Raw genomic sequence first — 21,649 nt, forward strand, 5'->3', positions numbered from 1 at the left:
TCATCACCCTCCAAGTGAAAATTTTTTTCCCAATATCCAACCTAAACCTCCTCCACTGCAACTTGAGACCATTAGTCCTCGTTCTGTCATCTGCTACCACTGAGAACAGCCTAGATCCATCCTCTTTGAAACCCCCTTTCAGGTAGTTGAAAGCAGCTATCAAATCCCCCCTCATTCTTCTCTTCCCCAGACTAAACAATCCCAGTTCCCTCAGCCTCTCCTCATAAGTCATGTGTTCCAGTCCCCTAATCATTTTTGTTGCCCTCTGCTGCACGTTTTCCAATTTTTCCACATCCTTCTTGTAGTGTGGGGCCCAAAACTGGACACAGTACTCCAGATGAGGACTCACCAATGTCGAATAGAGGGGAACGATCACGTCCCTTGATCTGCTGGTAGTGCCCCTACTTATACATCCCAAAATGCCATTGGCCTTCTTGGCAACAAGGGCACACTGTTGACTCCTATCCAGCTTCTCATCCACTGTAACCCCTAGGTCCTTTTCTGCAGAACTGCTGCCGAGCCATTCAGTCCCTAATCTGAAGCGGTGCATGTGATTCTTCCGTCCCAAGTGCAGGACTCTGCACTTGTCCTTGTTGAACCTCATCAGATTTCTTTTGGCCCAATCCTCTAATTTGTCTCGGGCCCTCTGTATCCTATCCCTACCCTCCAACATATCTACCTCTCCTCCCAGTTTAATGTCGTCTGCAAACTTGCTGAGGGTGCAGTCCATGCCATCCTCCAGATCATTAATGAAGATATTGAACAAAACCGGCCCGAGTGCCGACCCTTGGGGCACTCCACTTGATACCGGCTGCCAACTAGACATGGAGCCATTGATCGCTACCCGTTGAGCCCGACAATCTAGCCAACTTTCTATCCACCTTATCGTCCATTCATCCAGCCCATCCTTCTTTAACTTACTGGCAAGAATACTGTGGGAGACCGTGTCAAAAGCTTTGCTAAAGTCAAGGAACAACACGTCCACTGCTTTCCCCTCATCCACAGAACCAGTTATCTCGTCATAGAAGGCAATTAGAGAAGGCATCCTAAGACAGAGTCTGTTCTCAAAGCAATACTTTATAACAACTACTCACACAGAGAGAGACTCAAAGCGATACTTTGTAACAACAGAAACAGCATACACAGATTCCCCGCCCTTTTGTTGTATTTATCTTTCTTTGTTAACAATTGTGATTAAAATAGAGATAGAGGATGTATGTGGATGGATGGTTGCTGTGGATAATAAATGAATGATCAGGGAGGTGCCAGCCTAAGAATCCAGTGTCCATCAGCCGAAGAAGGCGTCAAGTGGAAACAACCAGAAGGCAGACTGGAATCTACCCAACAGCATCAAGGATGGGTGAACCGAAGAACAACAGGGAGCCGTCAGGAATGTGCCATCTGCTGATTGATTCAGCAACAGCATGATGAAGCAAATCCCATAGACTGGCATAGGAAGAAATTCTTATAAAAATGGACTCTAGAAACTGAGAACTTTGGGATCTGATTCTGTAAACCAACTTCCAGGAGTGTCAGATGTGCATCTGACAAGACCCAGCTCCCTCTTCGTGTCCAGGCCACCTGGCCAGTGGCCTGGCACGAGCAACAGTAAGGCTGGTAACTATGATAACAACCTTGCAGAACCTGTGTGTGTGTGTGTGTGTATGAATGAATGTGTGAATAAAGATGAGATTGAATGGAATGTTATAGCTATAACTAACTGCTTACTATGATTCTTTCTGTATTCACAATAAATGTGGTATTTTGCCTTTTCCCCTTTAATAAGATCCTGCTGGTTTTTATTTTATTGGTGTAACACTGGGTCCAGGTGCTGACCCCTCAGTAAGAACAGGTAGAAATGCAAGTGCCCTGGCCCCAGGGCCACGTGGTGTGGCAATGAGCTGCTTTGTGCTGACTAAGAGGTCAGTGGTAATACCTTGAGCGCTTTAGGGAATTAAAGTATCTCCTACCAAAGCTGGTCAAAAATGTTCTGATGGAACCTTTTCTGAGCGGGCAACCCCAGGAGGCAGCAGCCCGGGGAGTTGGGCAGCTGGAGCCAGGCTGAAAAATTTTGCATTTGTTCTCTGGAATTTTTCAGAATTTTTCCTCCTGTGAAAAATATGGGTTTTTTTGTTTGTCCCAGTGTAGAATGAAAGATTCCCCCACCCCCTGACTGAAAGTTTCTACAATAGGGAGACTGAGTTGGCCGGAAAACAGACTCTCCTACTTTGTCAAAGCCCTGCTCCTGGCAGGGGCGTGCAGCAGACTTCCCAGTGTCCACTCCTTGTTTTTCAGCCATCCGCCATTCCCATAACTCCTTCCACAAAACACATCACCTGCTTCTCTTTCCCTGACTGAATGCTGTCTCCTCCCCAGTCAGCAGGTCTGGCTAGCAGTTTGGGTCAGGTGTGGGGAAAGAAAGTGATGCATTGAATCTTGGCTTTTGGGGTTGGAGGCAATTGAAAGGTTTGGCAGGATTTCTCAAATTTGCTTGACCCAGCTGTGTCAGGAGGGCTTTGGCAGAGGTCTGGAGCTCCCAGGACTGGAATATTAGGTGGGACTGGATTGAGGTACTCTGGCAAGTCTGTGTGGTTGTGCAGGACTGCAATAACTCTGCAGTGTTGTAAGAAATGACCGAGGTACATTAATAGAGCCATCTGGGGGAAATCTTTTGTGCTATTCCTTGTTTTTGCTAACTTTAGCCTTACTATTATTTATGACTGACACCATAATTGTGAGTGATGCTTTACAAAACAAGGAAATCACGAGGTGGAATCCCTGCCCAGAGGAGTTTACAGTTGACATAAATAGAACAGCAGGAGACAGCAAAATAGGTTGTCCAAAGGTGAAAACAGTACAAGCATGCAGGAATGCCTGTGAGCTGAGGTTTCAGAGTGGTAGCCGTGTTAGTCTGTATCAGCAAAAAGAACGAGGAATACCACAAGTACCTCTCATTCTTTTTGTGAGCTGAGGGTGCCACTGTTTTAATATATGCAAAATCATAGTTTGCCATGACCAATCCATACTCTGAGTCCCCAGTTTAAAAAATTGTCCCGTGGCAGTTAATCTTATTAAACAACCGAACAATGGGGATCAGATCTCTTAAATATACGAAATAATCCAGCAATCCTGTGTATTTGCCCTTTGACTGGAGAGCAGGTTTTCATGGAACTCTCCATAGTCTTCAGGAATATGCTGTTTGCTCCATCAGGCTGTGATCTCATCCATCTCCTAAACAGGAGTGGTGGAAGTGCCCTAAAAGTGTGGGGGCCACAGGCGCCCAAACCATGGCCTTGCCCCCCCCGATGCTGTGCCCCCACACTGCCCCTTCTCCCCATGCTCCTGCCCTCGCACCATCTCTTTCCCCAAGGCCCTGTTCCTGTGCCACCTCTTTCCCTCCAAGACTTCACCCCCCGCTTGCTCCCCTCTGCACCCCGACCCCTGTCACTTGTCCTTATGGCCCAGAAAAGGTGGGAGTCATGCTCCCTGGCCCGCCCTGTTCTGGCATCCCTGCTCCTAAACTAAGCCTGTTTTGGTCACTGGTTAGAGAAGACATCCAGGTGCTGCAGGAAAAGGGTGTCGGTGATTCAACATTCTTCTGAGTCAGGATTGAACTAACACCTCAGCATAGTGTTAGGAGTGCTGACAAGGACCCAGCTACTACTTGCTCGCAATCCTGGGCACCTTCCAATTTGGAAGTTACATTCTGCCTGCTGCTCCTTCCTCCCCCGCCCCCGGCTTCCTCCACTGTGGTTTTAACGGACACTCCACTCCTAAGCTGTTGTGTATCATTCAGCTGCTGTTAAACAGCTGCTGCATTTAATCTCAGAGGTGGCTGTATTTCAGTGTTGGACAAAATAACTTCTGTATATATGGTAAAAATCTTTGAGATGCTTCTGAAGGAAAGGTTTCAGAGTAGCAGCCGTGTTAGTCTGTATTCGCAAAAAGAAAAGGAGGACTTGTGGCACCTTAGAGACTAACAAATTTCTTTGAGCATAAGCTTTCATGAGCTACAGCTCACTTCGTGGGATGTATTCAGTGGAAAATACAGTGGGGTGATTTATATACATAGAGAACATGAAACAATGGGTGTTACCATACACACTGTAACCAGAGTGATCACTTAAGGTGAGCTATTACCAGCAGGAGAGCGGGGGGAGGGGAACCTTTTGTAGTGATAATCAAGGTGGACCATTTCCAGTAGTTGACAAGAACATCTGAGTAACAGTGCGGGGTGGGGTGGGGGATAAACTGGGGAAATAGTTTTATTTTGTGTAATGACCCATCCACTCCCAGTCTCTATTCAAGCCTAAGTTAATTGTATCCAGTTTGCAAATTAATTCCAATTCAGCAGTCTCGTTGGAGTCTGTTTTTTAAGTTTTTTTGCTGAAGAATTGCCACTTTTAGGTCTGTAATCACGTGACCAGAGAGATTGAAGTGTTCTCCAATTGGTTTTTGAATGTTATAATTCTTGACGTCTGATTTGTGTCCATTTATTCTTTTACGTAGAGACTGTCCAGTTTGACCAATGTACGTGGCAGAGGGGCATTGCTGGCACATGATGGCATGTATCACATTGGTAGATGTGCAGGTGAACGAGCCTCTGATAGTGTGGCTGATGTGATTAGGCCCTATGATGGTGTCCCCTGAATAGATATGTGGACAGAGTTGGCAACAGGCTTTGTTGCAAGGATAGGTTCCTGGGTTAGAATCATAGAATCATAGAATATCAGGGTTGGAAGGGACCCCAGAAGGTCATCTAGTCCAACCCCCTGCTCAAAGCAGGACCAATTCCCAGTTAAATCATCCCAGCCAGGGCTTTGTCAAGCCTGACCTTAGTTAGGTTAGTGGTTCTGTTGTGTGGTGTTTGGTTGCTGGTGAGTATTTGCTTCAGGTTGGGGGGCTGTCTGTAAGCAAGGACTGGCCTGTCTCCCAAGATCTGTGAGAGTGATGGATCGTCCTTCAGGATAGGTTGTAGATCCTTGATGATGCGTTGGAGAGGTTTTAGTTGGGGGCTGAAGGTGATGGCTAGTGGCGTTCTGTTATTTTCTTTGTTGGGCCTGTCCTGTAGTAGGTGACTCTGGGTACTCTTCTGGCAATCTGTTTCTTCACTTCAGCAGGTGGGTATTGTAGTTGTAAGAATGCTTGATAGAGATCTTGTAGGTGTTTGTCTCTGTCTAAGGGGTTGGAGCAAATGGGGTTGTATCGTAGAGCTTGGCTGTAGACAATGGATTGTGTGGTGTGGTCTGGATGAAAGCTGGAGGCATGTAGGTAGGAATAGCGGTCGGTAGGTTTCCGGTATAGGGTGGTGGTTATGTGACCATCACTTATTAGCACCGTAGTGTCCAGGAAGTGGATCTCTTGTGTGGACTGGTCCAGGCTGAAGTTGATGGTGGGATGGAAATTGTTGAAATCATGGTGGAATTCCTCAAGGACTTCTTTTCCATGGGTCCAGATGATGAAGATGTCATCAATGTAGCGCAAGTAGAGTAGGGGCGTTAGGGGACAAGAGCTGAGGAAGCGTTGTTCTAAGTCAGCCATAAAAATGTTGGCATACTGTGGGGCCACGCGGGTACCCATAGCAGTGCCGCTGATTTGAAGGTATACATTGTCCCCAAACGTGAAATAGTTATGGGTGAGGACAAAGTTCAGCCACCAGGTTAGCCGTGACATTATTGGGGATACTGTTCCTGATGGCTTGTAGTCCATCTTTGTGTGGAATGTTGGTGTAGAGGGCTTCTATATCCATAGTGGCCAGGATGGTGTTTTCAGGAAGATCACCGACGGATTGTAGTTTCCTCAGGAAGTCAGTGGTGTCTCGAAGATAGCTGGGAGTGCTGGTAGCGTAGGGCCTGAGGAGGGAGTCTACATAGCCAGACAGTCCTGCTGTCAGGGTGCCAACGCCTGAGATGATGGGGCGCCCAGGATTTCCAGGTTTATGGATCTTGGGTAGCAGATAGAATATCCCAGGTCAGGGCTCCAGGGGTGTGTCTGTGCAAATTTGTTCTTGTGTTTTTTCAGGGAGTTTCTTGAGCAAATGCTGTAGTTTCTTTTGGTAACCCTCAGTGGGATCAGAGGGTAATGGCTTGTAGAAAGTGGTGTTGGAGAGCTGCCGAGCAGCCTCTTGTTCATATTCCGACCTATTCATGATGACGACAGCACCTCCTTTGTCAGCCTTTTTGATTATGAAGGAAAGGTGCTATATGAAATGTGAGATCCCTCTATCTGATTCTGATTTAAGGAGTTCCACCAGAGTAAATGTAGAGTAACTCTACTGATGTCTGTGAAATTATTTTGGATTTACATCAGTGGAATTGAGATTAGATTCTGACATATTCTGTCACTACACAGTGCTACACGTAGAGCAACCATTCTAGCCACAACAGTCATAGTCTAGAAAGGTCTTTCGAAAAAAGTAGCATTTTATCTTCTGTTAGGACCATACATGCTGTATCACTGCCTCTCCTGCTTCCTGGCCGCCCGGATCAGTGTTTTAGGTGCCACAGGAAATAGGGCAGAGAGCCCTGGTTTTGTTCTTATGGTGGTAAGATATAATGTGCCTTAATGCAAAATTAAGGTTTTGTCTCTTTAATTTGCATCTGCCTAGTGCATTTTCCTTGTCAACATATGTCTGCTCTCGGTGCCAAAGGTTTAAGCTAAACCTAAAAATGTTTAATGAGGTTCAGAATTGTGGTGAAATTCTTCAGCCTTCCCCCCCACTTCCCGGTGAATGTGAGCCTTAAGGACGAACTAAGCACATTCCTGTTTGTTTTTCCGTAGTGATTTTGGCTTTCAGAGGGAGATTATGGGTGTCACAGGAATTCTTGTTTGTCGTGCTATATATGGCATTTCTCCTGAGCTGTTCTGATTTAGTTCCTCCTGTTTGTGATGGGAGCCCCTTTTTTCCACTTGTCATACTGTGCAGACACACATTTCCACCAGGCACATGGATCAGGCTGATCACTTCAAGAAGCAAGCTGAAACTGCTCTGAAACAAATCCCAGTGGCTACAGTATTCTGGCTGTCTGCTGCTGTGAAGTTCTTGTGAGTTAGTGTTGTAACAGAGGCTAAGAGTCCTGTGGCACTTTATATACTAACAGACGTATTGGAGCATAAGCTTTTGTGGGTGAATACCCACTTCATCAGATGCATATACGTCTGTTGTAACAGAGGTGCTGTTTTATGCAGCTACCGGCATACGCTTTTGGGTCTCTTGCCCAGTGGTGTAAATCAGTGGTGTGGCCTCATCTGGAATACTGTCTGCACTAGCAGTGATGGTTTGGCCAACGGGGCCCTGGCCAATTGGGGGGCCCCCCCGGAAAAATGGGCAAGCCCCAACACGCTCAGCTTCCTGCTTCCAGGCTTAAATCAATGTTTAACTAAGAGAGACGAGGGTGAGACTTAATAGCGGGTAGATTATCCCATGTCTGCTCCTGTGGGGTTCTTACACGTTCCTCTGAAGCATCTGGTGCTGACCACTGTCCGAGATGGGTTACTGGGCTAGATGGACCATGGGTCTGTCCAGTTTGGCAGTTTCTATATTTCTGTGACTCCTGTTGATTGGCTGAGTGTGTGGTGTTTAGCTCAAGTTCTGCTCTCACTGTTGATCTGTCCTGAATGGATGGTACCAAGAATACACTAGAAAAAGGCTGGCGAATATTAGGGACCGCCCCACTGTGTGATTTCGGTTGTGCACAGTGCTCTCCCATGGGAAGTGGTGTATGGGAGAAAAGGTGGTCTTGTGGTTGTAGTAGAATACTAGAAGTTGGGACACCTGGGTTCCATTCCCAGGTCTGTTACAGACTGGCTGTGACCTTGGACACCTCTTTGTGCCTCAGTTTACTCATTGGTAAAATGGGGATAATAATTCTGACCCACCTTGCATTATTATGTGTATTACCGTGGAGCCCCATCAAGGAGCCTCAGTCATGGATCAGGCCCTCATTGTGCTAGGGGCTGTACAAATAGAGAACAAAGAGGCAGTCCCTCCCCCAAGGGACTAGGAGTGTTTTGGGCTCTCTGAAGGGAAAAGTGTGTGGTGCTGGTCACAGCTAGACTGGGAGTGCTAAGAGAGCTGGGGAGCAGTCCTGCACTGGCCCCAGAGATACTCTTAAGACCTAGTAAGTTTCCCTTCCCTTCTCTGATTCAATAATAAGATGCTTTGGCCAATTCTGGAAACTTCATGTCCTCAGGTAAGTAAATAATCTGTCCCTCGTTGGCAGGGACTAGTGACCCTTCAAGGTGAAGGAAAGGGTTTGTTTCCATGCTAGTCTGTTACACAGGAGCTTTCCTGGTGGGGTGGCTACGGTTACTGCTTTGAACTGCAGAATGTTCTTCAAATAAAGTCTGAGACAATGAAATCAAGTGCTTGGGAGATGGAGCGGCCTTGTCTCTTGCTCACCCTTTGGGGGTCAGACGCCTCTGTAATCCGCTAACTCAGTGCAACTGTGTTCCTAGAGGAAGCTTTTATTTTCTTCCTCTTGGTGCTCTGAATGCCAGTTTACCCGAGCAACACCCTGGATTGCAGGGGAGGCTGCGAGTTTCCAAGCCTTGGCAGGTCTGTCGGAATGCTGCTGGCAGGAAGGTGTGCTCTGGAGGGTTGGCCTATGCGGGCAGCTTCAGTGAGGGAGAAAGAAGCTTTCAATGGCTATTGGCAAAGCTCTGGGTAATTTGCTTAAACTTTGATTGTAGGTTAATCCTGGATTAACAGAGGGCAAAAACAGCATCGGGTGGGGTGCAGAGGGGGGTCAGGGTCTTGTAGGGAGGGGCAGGCTCTCTCCCCTCAGCAGAGCCCTAACACTCCTCCCCCCCCCATTTTTTTCCCCTTGTTCTTTTCTTTGCAGGACTCCTGAAGCTCCATGCTCCAGGCGTGCTTGACGGAGGATAGCAGGAAGCTCAGCCCAGCTTTCAAGTGTCACTGTGACTGACTGTAGGGAGGGAGGAGTTGCCAGCTAGTCCAGGGAGGCCGCCTGAGCACTTGCACTGACTGCCAGGATGCAAGCCGAGGTTTAGAGATCCAGCTCCTGTGCAGCTCTCCTTTGTGTCCACCCCGGGGAGGGGAAGTGCAAACACACCGCTTCCTCTTGGAGGGCTTTCAAGCAGTTCCAAGGGAAGCAGTTAACTTGCAGAGCACCAGGGGATGTGGAGTGAGGGACTCTCCCTCTGACAATGAGCATCCATGTTCTCAAAGTTCACCGAGCACCTGGAAGAATGTAAGTGGCAAAGACCAGAGACCACATGGAAGAAAGGAATGCAGAAGGGATTTCTCCCTGCAACCGCTGTGACAGGATTGTACAGTGCCGTGGATACGGTGACACAGATGGCGTGTGGATCTGCCTTTTCCTCCCATTTCTTCTGCTTGATATTTGATCTCGGTCCTTCGGGGCTGCTGGTTTCTGGTGGTAATGGGCACTAAATATTCACTGGTGTTTATCTCTTCCGTTGGGCAGCTTTGAACGATCTCTGTGGGGAGGACACAACAGCCATAGACAGCTTTCTGGAACAACCTGTTGGTTCCCGGTACTGGGAGGAGCCCAGTTTAGAGATTGCTGCTTGGAATGAGGACAGCTGAAACTAAGTCATCAGTAAATTATCCCCTTACTGGCCCCCCACGGCCCTGGATTCATGAACACAGGAGGCAAAAGGGAGGACGTTATCCAGGTAATTAGTTTCTGAGCATGGACTCGGTGACAGACAAAATAACTTCGTAATAATTCCCACTGTGAGTGTGCCTGAGAAGCCGTCCAGCCTTCCTCTGTACTATGAATTGCTGGGGTGTAAAGGCTCAGGTGGGGTCACACCCCACTGACTTAATACAGGACTGAACAGTAGTGCTGCTCTGGGGGACAGACAGATTTCCCGACTTAACCTCCCAAGGCTTCTGTCTTCTCCCAAAAAGCAGTGTGGACACAGAGCTGATTGGCTAACTCAGACCTTTAAGGTGGCTATCTGGATGGCTATACTCCGGGGCTCTTAATTTAATTGTCTGCCTTTACCTTTGAAACCACGCAGGCAGAGCCGAGAGAGCATTGTACGGGTATCTTTGGGCCTCCTATGAAACCGTGTGTGGGTGGAAAGAGGCTGCAAAGGTTCTAAGCCCAATGAACGACGATTCTGTTGCTGCTGCTCACACGGTCCCTGTGTGGCCGTTTGCTGGGCTGAGGGCATAGGAGCGGGAGCCTCTCTCACCCACGGTACAATGCACTTTACTTATTAGCTGGTTTGCATGGTGGGAGTTTTTCTGGAAAAATTGCTGACTCCCAATTCATGGGAAAGACCCCCAGTGTTTGAGGCCTGGGAAGACCATCAAACCACTCGGGGAGAAACCCAGAGAAGAGGGGTGGTTATGGAGCAGAACCCTCTATCTCCAGAAGGGGTGGCAGAGCCCCAGAAAGCAGCCAGGATCCAGGTATAAGACAAGTTTGCACCATTCATGTTCTCTGAGGCTGTGGCCTGGTGACAGACCGTTTGAGGTGGTGCAGGTGATGCCCTCTGGAGGCAGGGATCCTCACGCCTCTCTTCTATACACGCCTGGGCTTTCTTCCCAGCGCCTTGGGGCTCCTGTGTCTGGAACCGAGACGTCGAAGAAGAGCAGTCTGTATTCCCTTCCCTGCAGCAGCCATGGCGGAGCACCTGGAGCTGCTGGCGGAGATGCCAGCAGTGGCCAGGATGAGCACCCAGGAGCGGCTGAAGCATGCACAGAAGCGCCGGACGCAGCAGTTGAAGAAATGGGCACAGTTTGAAAAGGAGGCCCAGAGCAAGAAGACGAGAGCAGAAAAGAGGAGAAAGAACAGCAGCAAGGAGAAGCGAGTGCTGTTTCCGGAGAGCATCAAGCTGCTGGAGGCAGCATCTCGCAATGATGTGGAGGAAGGTAGGAAGGGCCAGGTACCCCCAGACTGAGTGTAAGAGATGGGGGTGCGGGCTGTAGGGTGGGGCATTGGCACTATGCGTGAGGGGTGCAGGATGGTGGCGGGGGATTGCAGGTGCCCCCATAAGACTTGGGAGGCTTAATTTTTAAAAATATCTTCAAGCAGAAATTGTTGTTCAGAAATGCCGCAATGGAATCTGAAGGCCTCTTGGGTTGAACTCTGTAGGTTGTGTGTGGTGAGCAGCTGCATCACTGCCTCTGCTCAGACCTAGGGGCTGTAAATATCAACTCACTCCTAAGCAAGAAAGGTCCCATTGTGGAGTGATCTTTTGATGTGGGCTTCTTTCCACTGGAGGAAGAGCTGAGTCATTTTATTTGAAGGGTGAAGACTATTTACATAGCGTAGGGCCCTGACGAGTTCGGGCACTGGTAGCGGGTCACCTTCTCTTGTTGCAGGGGAATCCCATTTCCCCCTTCCATAGAGGATGTAGATAACGCTGCCCATCCCTGTATGCTTATTGTCTTTGATAACACGACTGGTTCTGGGCACCCACGATCTGCTGTGGGGCCACATTCACCCTTCCCCACCTTGTGGGATAGGGTCATTCTTCTTGGGGGGTGGGGAAGGGAGGCAAACAACCCAGGATGTGCAGACCTCTTGCCCCTCTGGAAAGGTGGCATTTGGACACCATCAGACGTTATTTATATAACACAATCGATAAAGAAATGACGGTGAGTGTGCTGAAAGGCGCTGGTTCTCTGACAGCAGTCTGCTTTCAGTGTACCTACAGAACACGTTGTTCTGTTTACACTAATCCCTTGTGTGAAATCACTGCTGTCCTATGACTCACTGCGTGCCCTCGACTGCCATCGAGCTCCGTGAGAGCAGAGGGCCTGTGAGGAATGGGCCTGGGTGCCTTTGGCCCATCTGAATGGCATTGGGGGAAAAGTGGCTACACCAAAAAGCACACGATGTCACCGGTCCCTCTTACCCCCTCCAGTATTTCTAGCTCTTCTGGGTTTACCTCAGGCTCCTTTACCATTTTGTTTTAAAATGGTGGCAAATCCAGAACAACGAAACACCTGCACAGCTACTGCAATGCCAGTTCTGGCTAGCAGGAGGCACTAGAAAGGAATGGCAGAGGAGCGTGGTCTCCATTCTCAACAGGAGTCACTGTACCAAATGCGTAGCTGCCCAACATCACTTCTGAGGGGACTGCACTTTGTTGCCGCAAATCCTTGCCCCAAGTTGTTGGTCCCCTGAGGCTCCCTTTTCTCATACGGTGTCCTGCAGTCTGCAAAACAGAGCTAAAATCCGTCGTGGGTGTCAGTCGGCGGTGCACAGCCTCCAAGGGAAAAGTCAGGTCCAGAGGAGAGCTGGGGAGACCCCGGCTTTGTTTCCTGGTACTGTGAAGAACCTGTGTCACCGGCCACAAGCTGAAATTTGCCTGTGATTTTTTCGACATTCAATTTATAGCCTTGATGCACCAAAGGAGAGACATGACTGGGAGAAGTTGCAGAGAAGGGGGCAAAGGGCGGGGGGGATGGGGAAGAGGTCATAGGTCTCTTCAGTCTCTAACTTCTCTGATTTATTAAGTCAAATCGGCTCCACCCCCTTCTGCAGGATTTTCCCCTCTAGTGTCTCTTCCATATACGGAATTGTGCAAAGGGCACAAGGAGCTATAGAATTTGACCTACCAAGGAGGTTTGGTGCCAGGAAGCAGCTGGATTTAATGAGGCAAAGCTCATCTCTGTTTCTTGCATTTGGGTGATCACAGTTAAAAGGCAGGTAGTGTTGCAAGTCTTAACAATATTTAACATGGGCCTGGTGAGAGAGAAGCCCAGCGGTTGAGGGTTTAGAACAGGGGTTGGCAACCTATGGCACGCATGGCAAAGATGGCACATGAGCCAATTTTTAATGGCACGCTGCTGCCTGCCGGGTCCCAGCCGCCGGCTCCGCTCAGCCCGCTGCCGAACCCAGGCCGGGACCCTGGCAAGCAGCAGTGTGCCATTAAAAATCCTGCTCGCCCTGGCCCGCTCTTCTCCGTCCCTCCGGCACCACGGGGGCAGGGTGAAGAAGCTTGGTCCTGCTGGCTGCTGCTGCAGGGCAGGCAAGCTCCCCCTTCCCCTGCCTCTTCCCCCAGCGTGCTGGGCTCCTCCCCCTCCTCCTCTCCCTCCCTGCTGCTGATCAGCTGATGGCCCTTGAGAAGAGGGGGAGAAGCATGCTCTGCTCGCTGCTCCAGGGAGGAGGCAGAGTCAGAGAAGAAATGGGGCCGGGGCCGTGGGGAAGGGAGGTGGAATCAGGGCATATCCCCTCCAGCCCCCTGCCATGAGCCGCTCTGGGCAGGGGGCTGGGAGCACCCCCACGACCCTAGCCCACACACCCCAGTCCTCTGCCCTGACCCCTGCACCCCCCCACGACCCCAGCCCTGACTCCAGCACCCCCACACATGCCCCCAGCCCTCTGCCGTGACTCCTGCACCCTCCTCACACACCCCCAGCCCTCCCACACCCCATGCCCTGGCTCTTGCACCCCCCACATTCAGCACTAAACGGGAGCTCCTGCGCGCACACACATACATTCCCACCTGCACCCCTCGCACCAAATGGGAGCTGCCCAGGTAAGCACTCCACACCCAAACCTCCTGCCCGAACCCTGAGTCCCCTCCCTCATTCTAGCTCCTGGCCAGACCCTACACCCCAACCTCCAGCCTGCTCCTTCACCCCCAGCCCTGTGCTCGGTGCACTCCCACCCTCAGCTCAGTGCAGAGAGAGAGGAAGAGAATGGGCTAGAACCAGGGAGAAGGTAGGTACCCACTCTGTGTGGGCAGGGCCAGGATCCCAGACCAGCAGCGGGCTGAGCGGGGCCAGCGGCCGGGACCTGCCTGGCAGGAGCTGGTGGACGGGGTCTGGGGTTCTGGCTGCCGGCCCATTGCCAGCCAGGGTACTGGCCGCTGGCCCCGCTCAGCCCACTGCCGGTCTGGGGTTCTGGCTGCCGGCCTCTTGCCAGCCGGGGTCCCGGCCGCCGGCCCCGCTGAGCCCGCTGCCGGCCTAGGTGAACGGAACCCCAGGCCGGCAGCGGGCTGAGTGGGCTGGCCGTGTAAGATCAGCATTTTAATTTAATTTTAAATGAAGCTTCTTAAACATTTTGAAAACCTTGTTTACTTTACATACGAGAACAGTTTAGTTCTATAGTATATAGATTTACAGAGAGAGACCTTCTAAAACGTTAAAATGTATGACTGGCACGTGAAACCTTAAATGAAAGGGAATAAATGAAGACTCGGCTCACCGCTTCTGAAAGGTTGCCGACCCCTGGTTTAGAAAGAGAAAATGGGTCAAGGAGCTGTTTTCAGCTGCTGCCACAGACACACCAGAATTACATTCTGTAAATCACATACTTTGATTTGCCTTTTTTAAAACTAATTTCTGTAGAATCCCACAGTTCGAGTTGATTTTAGTTTCCTGAGAACTTTTTGACTAGAGTTCTAACAAAATCTTGATGGCTCTTGTGGGTAATGGAGCCATTAGATAATGGGCAGCTACTTGAGCTCTATACAGTATTGAGAGTCTATTCAGCATTAGGGAAATGACATGAGAAAATGAATAGCAAACTACAATGATTACATTGCTTTTTTATTCTCTGCTGGACATTAAGTTGTCAGTTGAAGATGAGCTAATGGTGTTAAAAGGAGTATTGACTTAACAGTGACCTATAATTAACTATGTATCTTTATCATCAGTGAATACAAAAATGTACAAACTGCTTGCCTAATGGAGGGTTTATTAGACACCTGTAGCCTGAGGATTAATCCGGGGTGCAATTTGTCACAGGTGACAGGTCCTTTCCCTTAGTGGCTATGTAAATTATTCAGCTGTACAGATGAGATTGGTGAATCACATGACTAGAAACATACAGCCTTCATTTAGCAACAGCTGTGAAAGGAGTGTCCCAACCCATCAAATCCTGAGGCAATGCCCTGCTAAGAAGCCTGTCACCCCAGCTGCTGAGAATGATGAAGGGAGCAGCTCCTGGGACCCTCCTCTGTCTCTTGTATCAGCCTCTGGCTAGCAGGCTTCTGTTCATTAGTAAGCGTTCCCCTTGCCCATTTCTGGCTTTTGAAAGAGTGAAGGAGCTTACCCTTTCCCTCTTCCCCTCATGGCTGGAGGTGGTTTGCTGGGAGTTGCCTCTTCGCTACCTACCATATTCCTCTCCCAGCCTCCTTTAATTCTGGGGTTGACAGAGGGGTCCTCCCAGTGGTGAGCTGGCAAAAGCTGAAGAACCAGTTCCTTCAGTCACTCCGGGTCTTCGGCGGCACTTCGGCCGCAGGTCCTTCACTCGCTCTGGGTCTTCGGCAGCACTGACGGCTGCCGAAGTGCTGCCGAAGACCTGGGCCGCTGACTGAGTAAAAATTAAAAAGGGATTCTCGGGGAGCCTCCATAGCTGAGAGCTCAGGTGGGCTGGACAGGCTGGAGTTTGCCCACCCCTTTAACAACCGGTTCTAAACCAGCTTCAAAATTTAACAACCGGTTCACGAGAACCGGTGTGAACCGGCTCCAGCTCACCACTGGGTCCTCCTCAGTTCCTGCTTTTACTACTGTTCATTGATTATTCAAGCAACAGCAGAGTGAATGTGCTGTGAGTCTTTGTCACTTTCACTGCTGCCCAAAGGATTCTGCCTCATGTTAATTTCTTAATTCTCTCTGTGCTTGGGAAAGATCTGAGCAGCATCGGAGGCCCTGCAGCTGTTTGCAGACTCAGAAAGACGACACTGCATCAGGTCAGATTTGGGAGGTTCCCTTTGCAACTACGAGGGCTGGAAACAGGAAATGGATGGCGTAGCCATCTCACCGTGCTTGTCAGGAATTCTCTTCTACTTGTTATTGACAAGTGGACAAATGGATTCCCTCTTAATGCTCTTACTTTCCATTTGGATTAAGCAATTTACAACGGCCTCTTTTCCCCCCCTCCTCTCCCAGCACAGATTCCAAGTGAAAGAGGGGATGCCCTGTCTGCCCCTCCCCCTCCCTCTGGCCTGACTAGATAATGACACAGTATGGTCCTCAAATGAAAAGGCAGACTGGCTAAAAATAGAAATGATGTTAACCAGCTGAATCTCTTCAGGACTCGGTTACGGGCTCTAGTGAAGGAACAGAAAAGGGGCTTTGTGGCTTTTTGCATTAAATTTCACATGGAGGAAAACTGCTGGCTCAGTCAGCCTGGAGGCTGATGCTCTCTGTCCATATAATAGGTGTAGCTTCCCTACATCGCCCTGCCAGCTGGAGAGCTGACCCCTCTAGTGGCTTGGTCTCTGTGTAGGGTTGCCAACCATCCAGGACTGTCCTGGAGACCCCAGGAATTAAAGATTAATCTTAAAATTAAAGATGATGCCATGTGATGAAACCTCCAGGAATACGTCCAACCAAATTTGGCAACCCTGTGTCCGTGGCCTGCTCAGACCTTTGCCTCTCTGCCCCCAGGACTGGACTGAGATCCACCAAGTCATTTTACCCAGGCCACTAAATTGCCACCTGACTGGGCAACAGCTCTTGCCCATTACTGACCTGAGCCCTGTTTGAGAGGAAAGGCTCCGTATGCCCCTCCTCAGTTCTATTATCTGTCTGTGGTTGCCGCAGGATAGTGTTTGGTAATTGTTCCTCTGCACCTAAGAACCCTCTCTGGAGGTTATCTTAAGGGCCTATTTTATCCTCTCCTGTTCCTGATATATATCAGGCCATTGGGAAGGTAAGGAGGGGTCTAGGCAATATGCTGGCATCTAGCTCTGTTTCATCACCACTGACCTGGCCCAGTATCTCTATGAGTTGGAGCTTGGCTGAGGCTCAGTCCAAATTATGTTGGTGTCCCTGTTTGATGGAGTGTGAGACCATCATTTTGTTGCTGTGATGTTGCTCAGAATTTTGCAATCTGGGAGTGAAATTCTGGCCTTGCTGAAGTCAGTGACAAAATTCCCTAGGTGGTGTGAGGTCCTACATTACTCTTAGGCCTTGTCTACACTACAGGGGAAATTCGATCTAAGCTACGCAATTTGAGTTATGTGAATAGTGTAACTCAAATCAATGTAGCTTAGATCTACTCACCGCGGGGTCCACACTGCGCGATGTCAATGGGATACGTTCTTCCGTTGACTCCCCTTACTCTTCTCGATCCGGTGGAGTACAGGAGTTGACAGGAGAGCGATCTGCGGTCGATTTAGCGGGTCTTCACTAAACCCGCTAAATCAACCGCTGATGCATCGATCGCTGTGCAAACTTTCCATCTCTGCTTCGCTACAAGAGTGCACCTTGTCCTTTCCAGTATGGGCTTTGCTTCAGTTATGCAAGCACTTGTCACCTTGATTAGATTGCTGTAATGGCATTGTATGATGTTGTTCAGAAACTGAAACTATTGTAGAATGTGGTGCTTTGCTTATCATATTGTGCCCTGGACTCAGTCCTAGGTGCTGGTAAGCCTCCAAGTGGAGATCAAAGTGCTGTGTTAAGCTGTGAATGCCCTAAGCGGTTTGGGATGCATTGACCTGAATGGCAACCTCTCTCCCTGCATGATATAACCAGTTTAGATGGGAGGGGACTGGCAAGACGTTCCGCAGAAGGGACTTGACTCCTGCTTGGGACCCATATAGCCCGGGTTTGTTAACACTGTATAAAGCTCATTTCATAGAATCATAGAATATCAGGGTTGGAAGGGACCTCAGGAGATCATCTAGTCCAACCCCCTGCTCAAAGCAGGACCAATCTCCAACTAAATCATCCCAGCCAGGGCTTTGTCAAGCCTGACCTTAAAAATATCTAAGGAAGGAGATTCCACCACCTCCCTAGGTAATGCATTCCAGTGTTTCACCACTCTCCTAGTGAAAAAGTTTTTCCTAATATCCAACCTAAACCTCCCCCACTGCAACTTGAGACCATTACTCCTTGTTCTGTCATCAGCTACCACTGAAAACAGTCTAGATCCATCATCTTTGGAACCCCCTTTCAGGGAGTTGAAAGCAGCTATCAAATCCCCCCTCATTCTTCTCTTCCGTAGACTAAACAATCCCAGTTCCCTCAGCCTCTCCTCATAAGTCATGTGTTCCAGTCCCCTAATCATTTTTGTTGCCCTCCGCTGGACTCTTACCAATTTTTCCACATACTTCTTGTAGTGAGGGGCCCAAAACTGGACACAGTACTCCAGATGAGGCCTCACCAATGTCGAATAGAGGGGAACGATCACGTCCCTCGATCTGCTGGCAATGCCCCTACATATACATCCCAAAATGCCATTGGCCTTCTTGGCAACAAGGGCACACTGTTGACTCATTTGCTCTGATGGGCATTTGAGGAGGATGTTGGAGTGATGGGCAAGATGTATAGGGTTTGATCTGGTGATTATTTGTTTAGCATTCACAATATGGTCACTGCTGTGCAAGATCCAAAAATAGCCAGTCCTTGCCTCTGAGAGCCCAATGTGAGAGATTCAAAGGATGGGGCCTACTGGGAAATCCGGAGAGAGGGACGATATAGTAATCACAATTTATTTTAAAAAAAAAAATTATCTCACTTTTTGTGGACCATGAGGAAACATGTTTGTAGGACAGACTGGAATGAAGGTGTCTCTCAGAGCAGCCTAGCCTGGTGAATGTGTGTGTTGATAAAGCCTTGGTGGCTGTTAATACTCCCAGTAATTTCTTATGTTGTCCTGGGTGTAAAATCCTTTAAAGGAAAATTCCTTTATGGGCTTTATACTTGGGACAGAGAGGAGATGGGGAATAAGTGGTGACTAACAGAAGGGGGAGTGAAGAGCTGAGGGAGAGTGGGCCCAGGGCACCCAAGCAGAAGAGTCTAGTGGCAGATCTTGTGGACTGAGCTGGGTCCCTCACTTCCTGTGCTGGCAAGGCCTGGTAAAGCACTCTGCCCCTACGGGAAGGATACTTACCTCTTATGTCCTGTTTAGGACTTCCTCTGTCTCTCTGACAGAACTGCAACAGTAGCTAAATCCATCCATCCTCTCTGAGGGAGGGGACTCGCTTGCGGGGCCTGGATGGGGTAAATGGAGAAAATAGGGAGGACCTTGGAAGTGCATCAACCTTCTTTCTTTGTCACCCTAAGAATGTGGGGAGAGTGGGATCAAAAGGGGAGCTAGAAACGTAGGCCGAGGATCAGGTGGAGAAGAGGCAGAAACAAAAGGGTCTGAAGGAGGAAATTCGAAACCCAGCCTGAAGCTGATTTGTGGAGGAGAGGGGGAGAACGCTAGAGACAGACATGTGCTGCCTTACGGCCTATTTGTGTGGGTTTCTAATGGCCGAAGGCCCTCTCTGCACGCTTGCTTTAGAATGAGCTTGTAAGCAGTTCTAGGCAGCTGAGTGGAGACTACTGCTGCTACTCAAAACTATGCACACAAAATACTTACAGCTGGTGCACAAGTTTGTATAATTGTAACTTCATCCTGCCTCCTTGCTGGCTTGTTTCACCCACCAGTTGCGTTTTGTCTCTAGATTGTCAGCTTTTGGGGCAGGGATCATTTTTGTCTATATGTCTGTACAGAGCCTACCACAGTGGGACCCAGACTACCTAATACAAATAATAAAAAGGAAATAGGAGATGTGGTCGTCTTTAACCATGGTTTATATTTATACATCACAAGGGTTCATACTTATTTAGTAGTCACGGTAGCTCTGTGCAGGGCCCTGTGTAATCTGCAATTCCATGGTCACTGGATTTGTTGTGGAATTCACCCTGGTGCAGTAGAATTGTGCTCCAGACTCTGACGAGTCATTTAAAAAAATTGTCCACTCCTGAGGGTTATGGAAAAAATATGACCCAAGTGTAAACTTGAAGTAATGTCATCTGCCTGTGGCTGCAGAGTCTGGAACAATAACTCTGAGAGGTGTCACCTGCCCCGTTTATCTCGTCCAGGGCTGTAGTGACTCGACAACTCCATGACTATGTAACTCGGCACTTTGAGAGCATCTGGCTTAGATTTTAAGTTCTTGAAAGTCAGTGCGGCCTGGTCATCTGCACTTAAAAGTTTTGCTTGGTAGCATAGCAAGGTAGGCTAGTCCTAGTGTAGAAGTATTTATCCTGTTGAAAAGGCCCTTTCCCCAGTATACCTTATTTTGCTTGGGGAACTGGTATAAGCTATGCTGGCAGAAGAACTCTTTCTGGTATCAGCTGTCTCTCCGCTGTAGGAGGATTTGCCACGACAGCTATGCCAGCAAGCCCTTCCTAATGTAGACGTGGTCGGAAAGTTTGGCACCCAACTCCCTCTGGCCTTGTTGCGAATCTTTCATGGCATCATAATGTTCCCTCTTCCACCTGCTGAGTGAAGTTCGATCCTTTCCTTACAGTAACGAATGACCTCTTCAAAATAGCATCGAAACTAAAGCCCTGTGTGTAGAAAACTAAAACAATATTTAAAACAAAAGTGCAGAAACAGTACTGGCGCATACTGTACATATTCTTGCACTGTATATTTAAGAATATATGCGATAGACAATAAATGTGCACTGTATCTGGCATTTTTGTTTCCATCCGTATGGTCCATTCAGTACCAATTTTGGAAATGAAAGAATCTAAAATAGGCTGTGATCGGAATTGAAGAATCTAATGGATGACAGTAATTCCATAATCCAGTTCAATATGATCCTCCCTGGGTTTTCATGGCCTGCTGTCAGATCAGATTTGTCCCCCAAGTTTAGGTTTTGGTACAAATGAGCTTTTACAAAAGCTGAGACTAGTAGCCACGCTACCACGATCCTTTTAATTGAAAAAACGCAGAAACCACCAAGGCAAAGCCTCTTGTCAAAAGTATCCCTGCTGCATTTGCAACCCAAACATTACATCCGTGTTCTAGGGCATGCGAACCCTGAAAGGGAAACTGGGTAGTACATTTCAATTATCCAAAATGGGTGACATGCTGGAAGTAAACAAACAGCATAAAGAGGCATCATTGTCCCATGTATAAGGCACTAGATTGGAACTCAGGAAACCTGCGTTCTGTTGTCGTGACTGACTTGCTGTGCTATCTGGGGGAAGTCGCTTTCACTTTTTTCTCCCCCCCCCTCATCCTTTTCTGTCTTGCCTGTTTAGCTTGTAAGTTCTTTGGGGTGGGGACTGTCACTTATGACTAAGTTATTACACTTATTACGGAATCCGTGACTTCCACTGACCTCCATGACTTCAGCCTGCGGTGGTTGGGAACTGCAGGGTCCCCCACCGCCTGCTGGTGCCAGGAGCTCTGGAGGCTGCCAGAGGCAGCGGGGGAACCCCTGAAGATCACTGCTGCCACGGGTGGTGGGTGCCCTGGTGCTTTGGGTGGTGGGGGAACCCCGCAGCTCCCATGGGTGGCAGGGGTTACCCCTGTGGGCAGCAAGGGCCCACGGAGCTGCGGGCAGTGAGGGAAGCCCCGAGCTCCTGGCCGTGGTCGGCATTAGGGGCCCCCGGAGCTGTGGGCGGCAGAAGATCCCTGCAGCTCCCAGCCACTGCAGGCAGCGGGGAACCCCCGAGCTCTCAGCCCCTGTGGGCAGCACAGGATCCCCAGAACTGCAGGCGACAGGGTTTCCCCGCAGCCCCCAGCTGCTGCAGGCGGTGATGGCCGCACAGCTTCCAGCCGCTGCTCAGCTGTTCCGCTGCAGGTGGTGTGGGGATCCACTGATCCCCATTTTGTCACAGATATTTTTAGTAAAAGTCATGGACAGGTCACGGCTAGTGAATTTTTCTTTATTGCCCATGACCTGTCCATGATTTTCACTATGAAGTGAGCTGTAGCTCACGAAAGCTTACGCT

The 21,649-nt window shown here is 49.1% G+C and overlaps 1 protein-coding gene across 3 annotated transcripts in view; it reads left to right on the forward strand.

Annotated features, from left to right (window-relative positions):
- Window positions 1-21,649, forward strand: part of PPP1R16A (protein phosphatase 1 regulatory subunit 16A) — an 81,603-nt gene that overhangs the window by 12,156 nt on the left and 47,798 nt on the right. Inside the window, exon 2 of one of the 3 annotated variants that reach the window (XM_073329909.1) lies at window positions 8,844-9,660. In XM_073329909.1, coding sequence (XP_073186010.1) covers window positions 9,558-9,660 — 103 coding nt within the window. In that variant the 5' untranslated portion in view covers window positions 8,844-9,557. Of the gene's footprint in view, window positions 1-8,843; window positions 10,871-21,649 lie in introns of those variants that run through there. The other 2 variants (XM_073329908.1, XM_073329911.1) reach the window with 2 other exon arrangements.

Source organism: Lepidochelys kempii, chromosome 2, assembly GCF_965140265.1.
Source record: "Lepidochelys kempii isolate rLepKem1 chromosome 2, rLepKem1.hap2, whole genome shotgun sequence".
Lineage (NCBI taxonomy): Eukaryota > Metazoa > Chordata > Testudines > Cheloniidae > Lepidochelys > Lepidochelys kempii.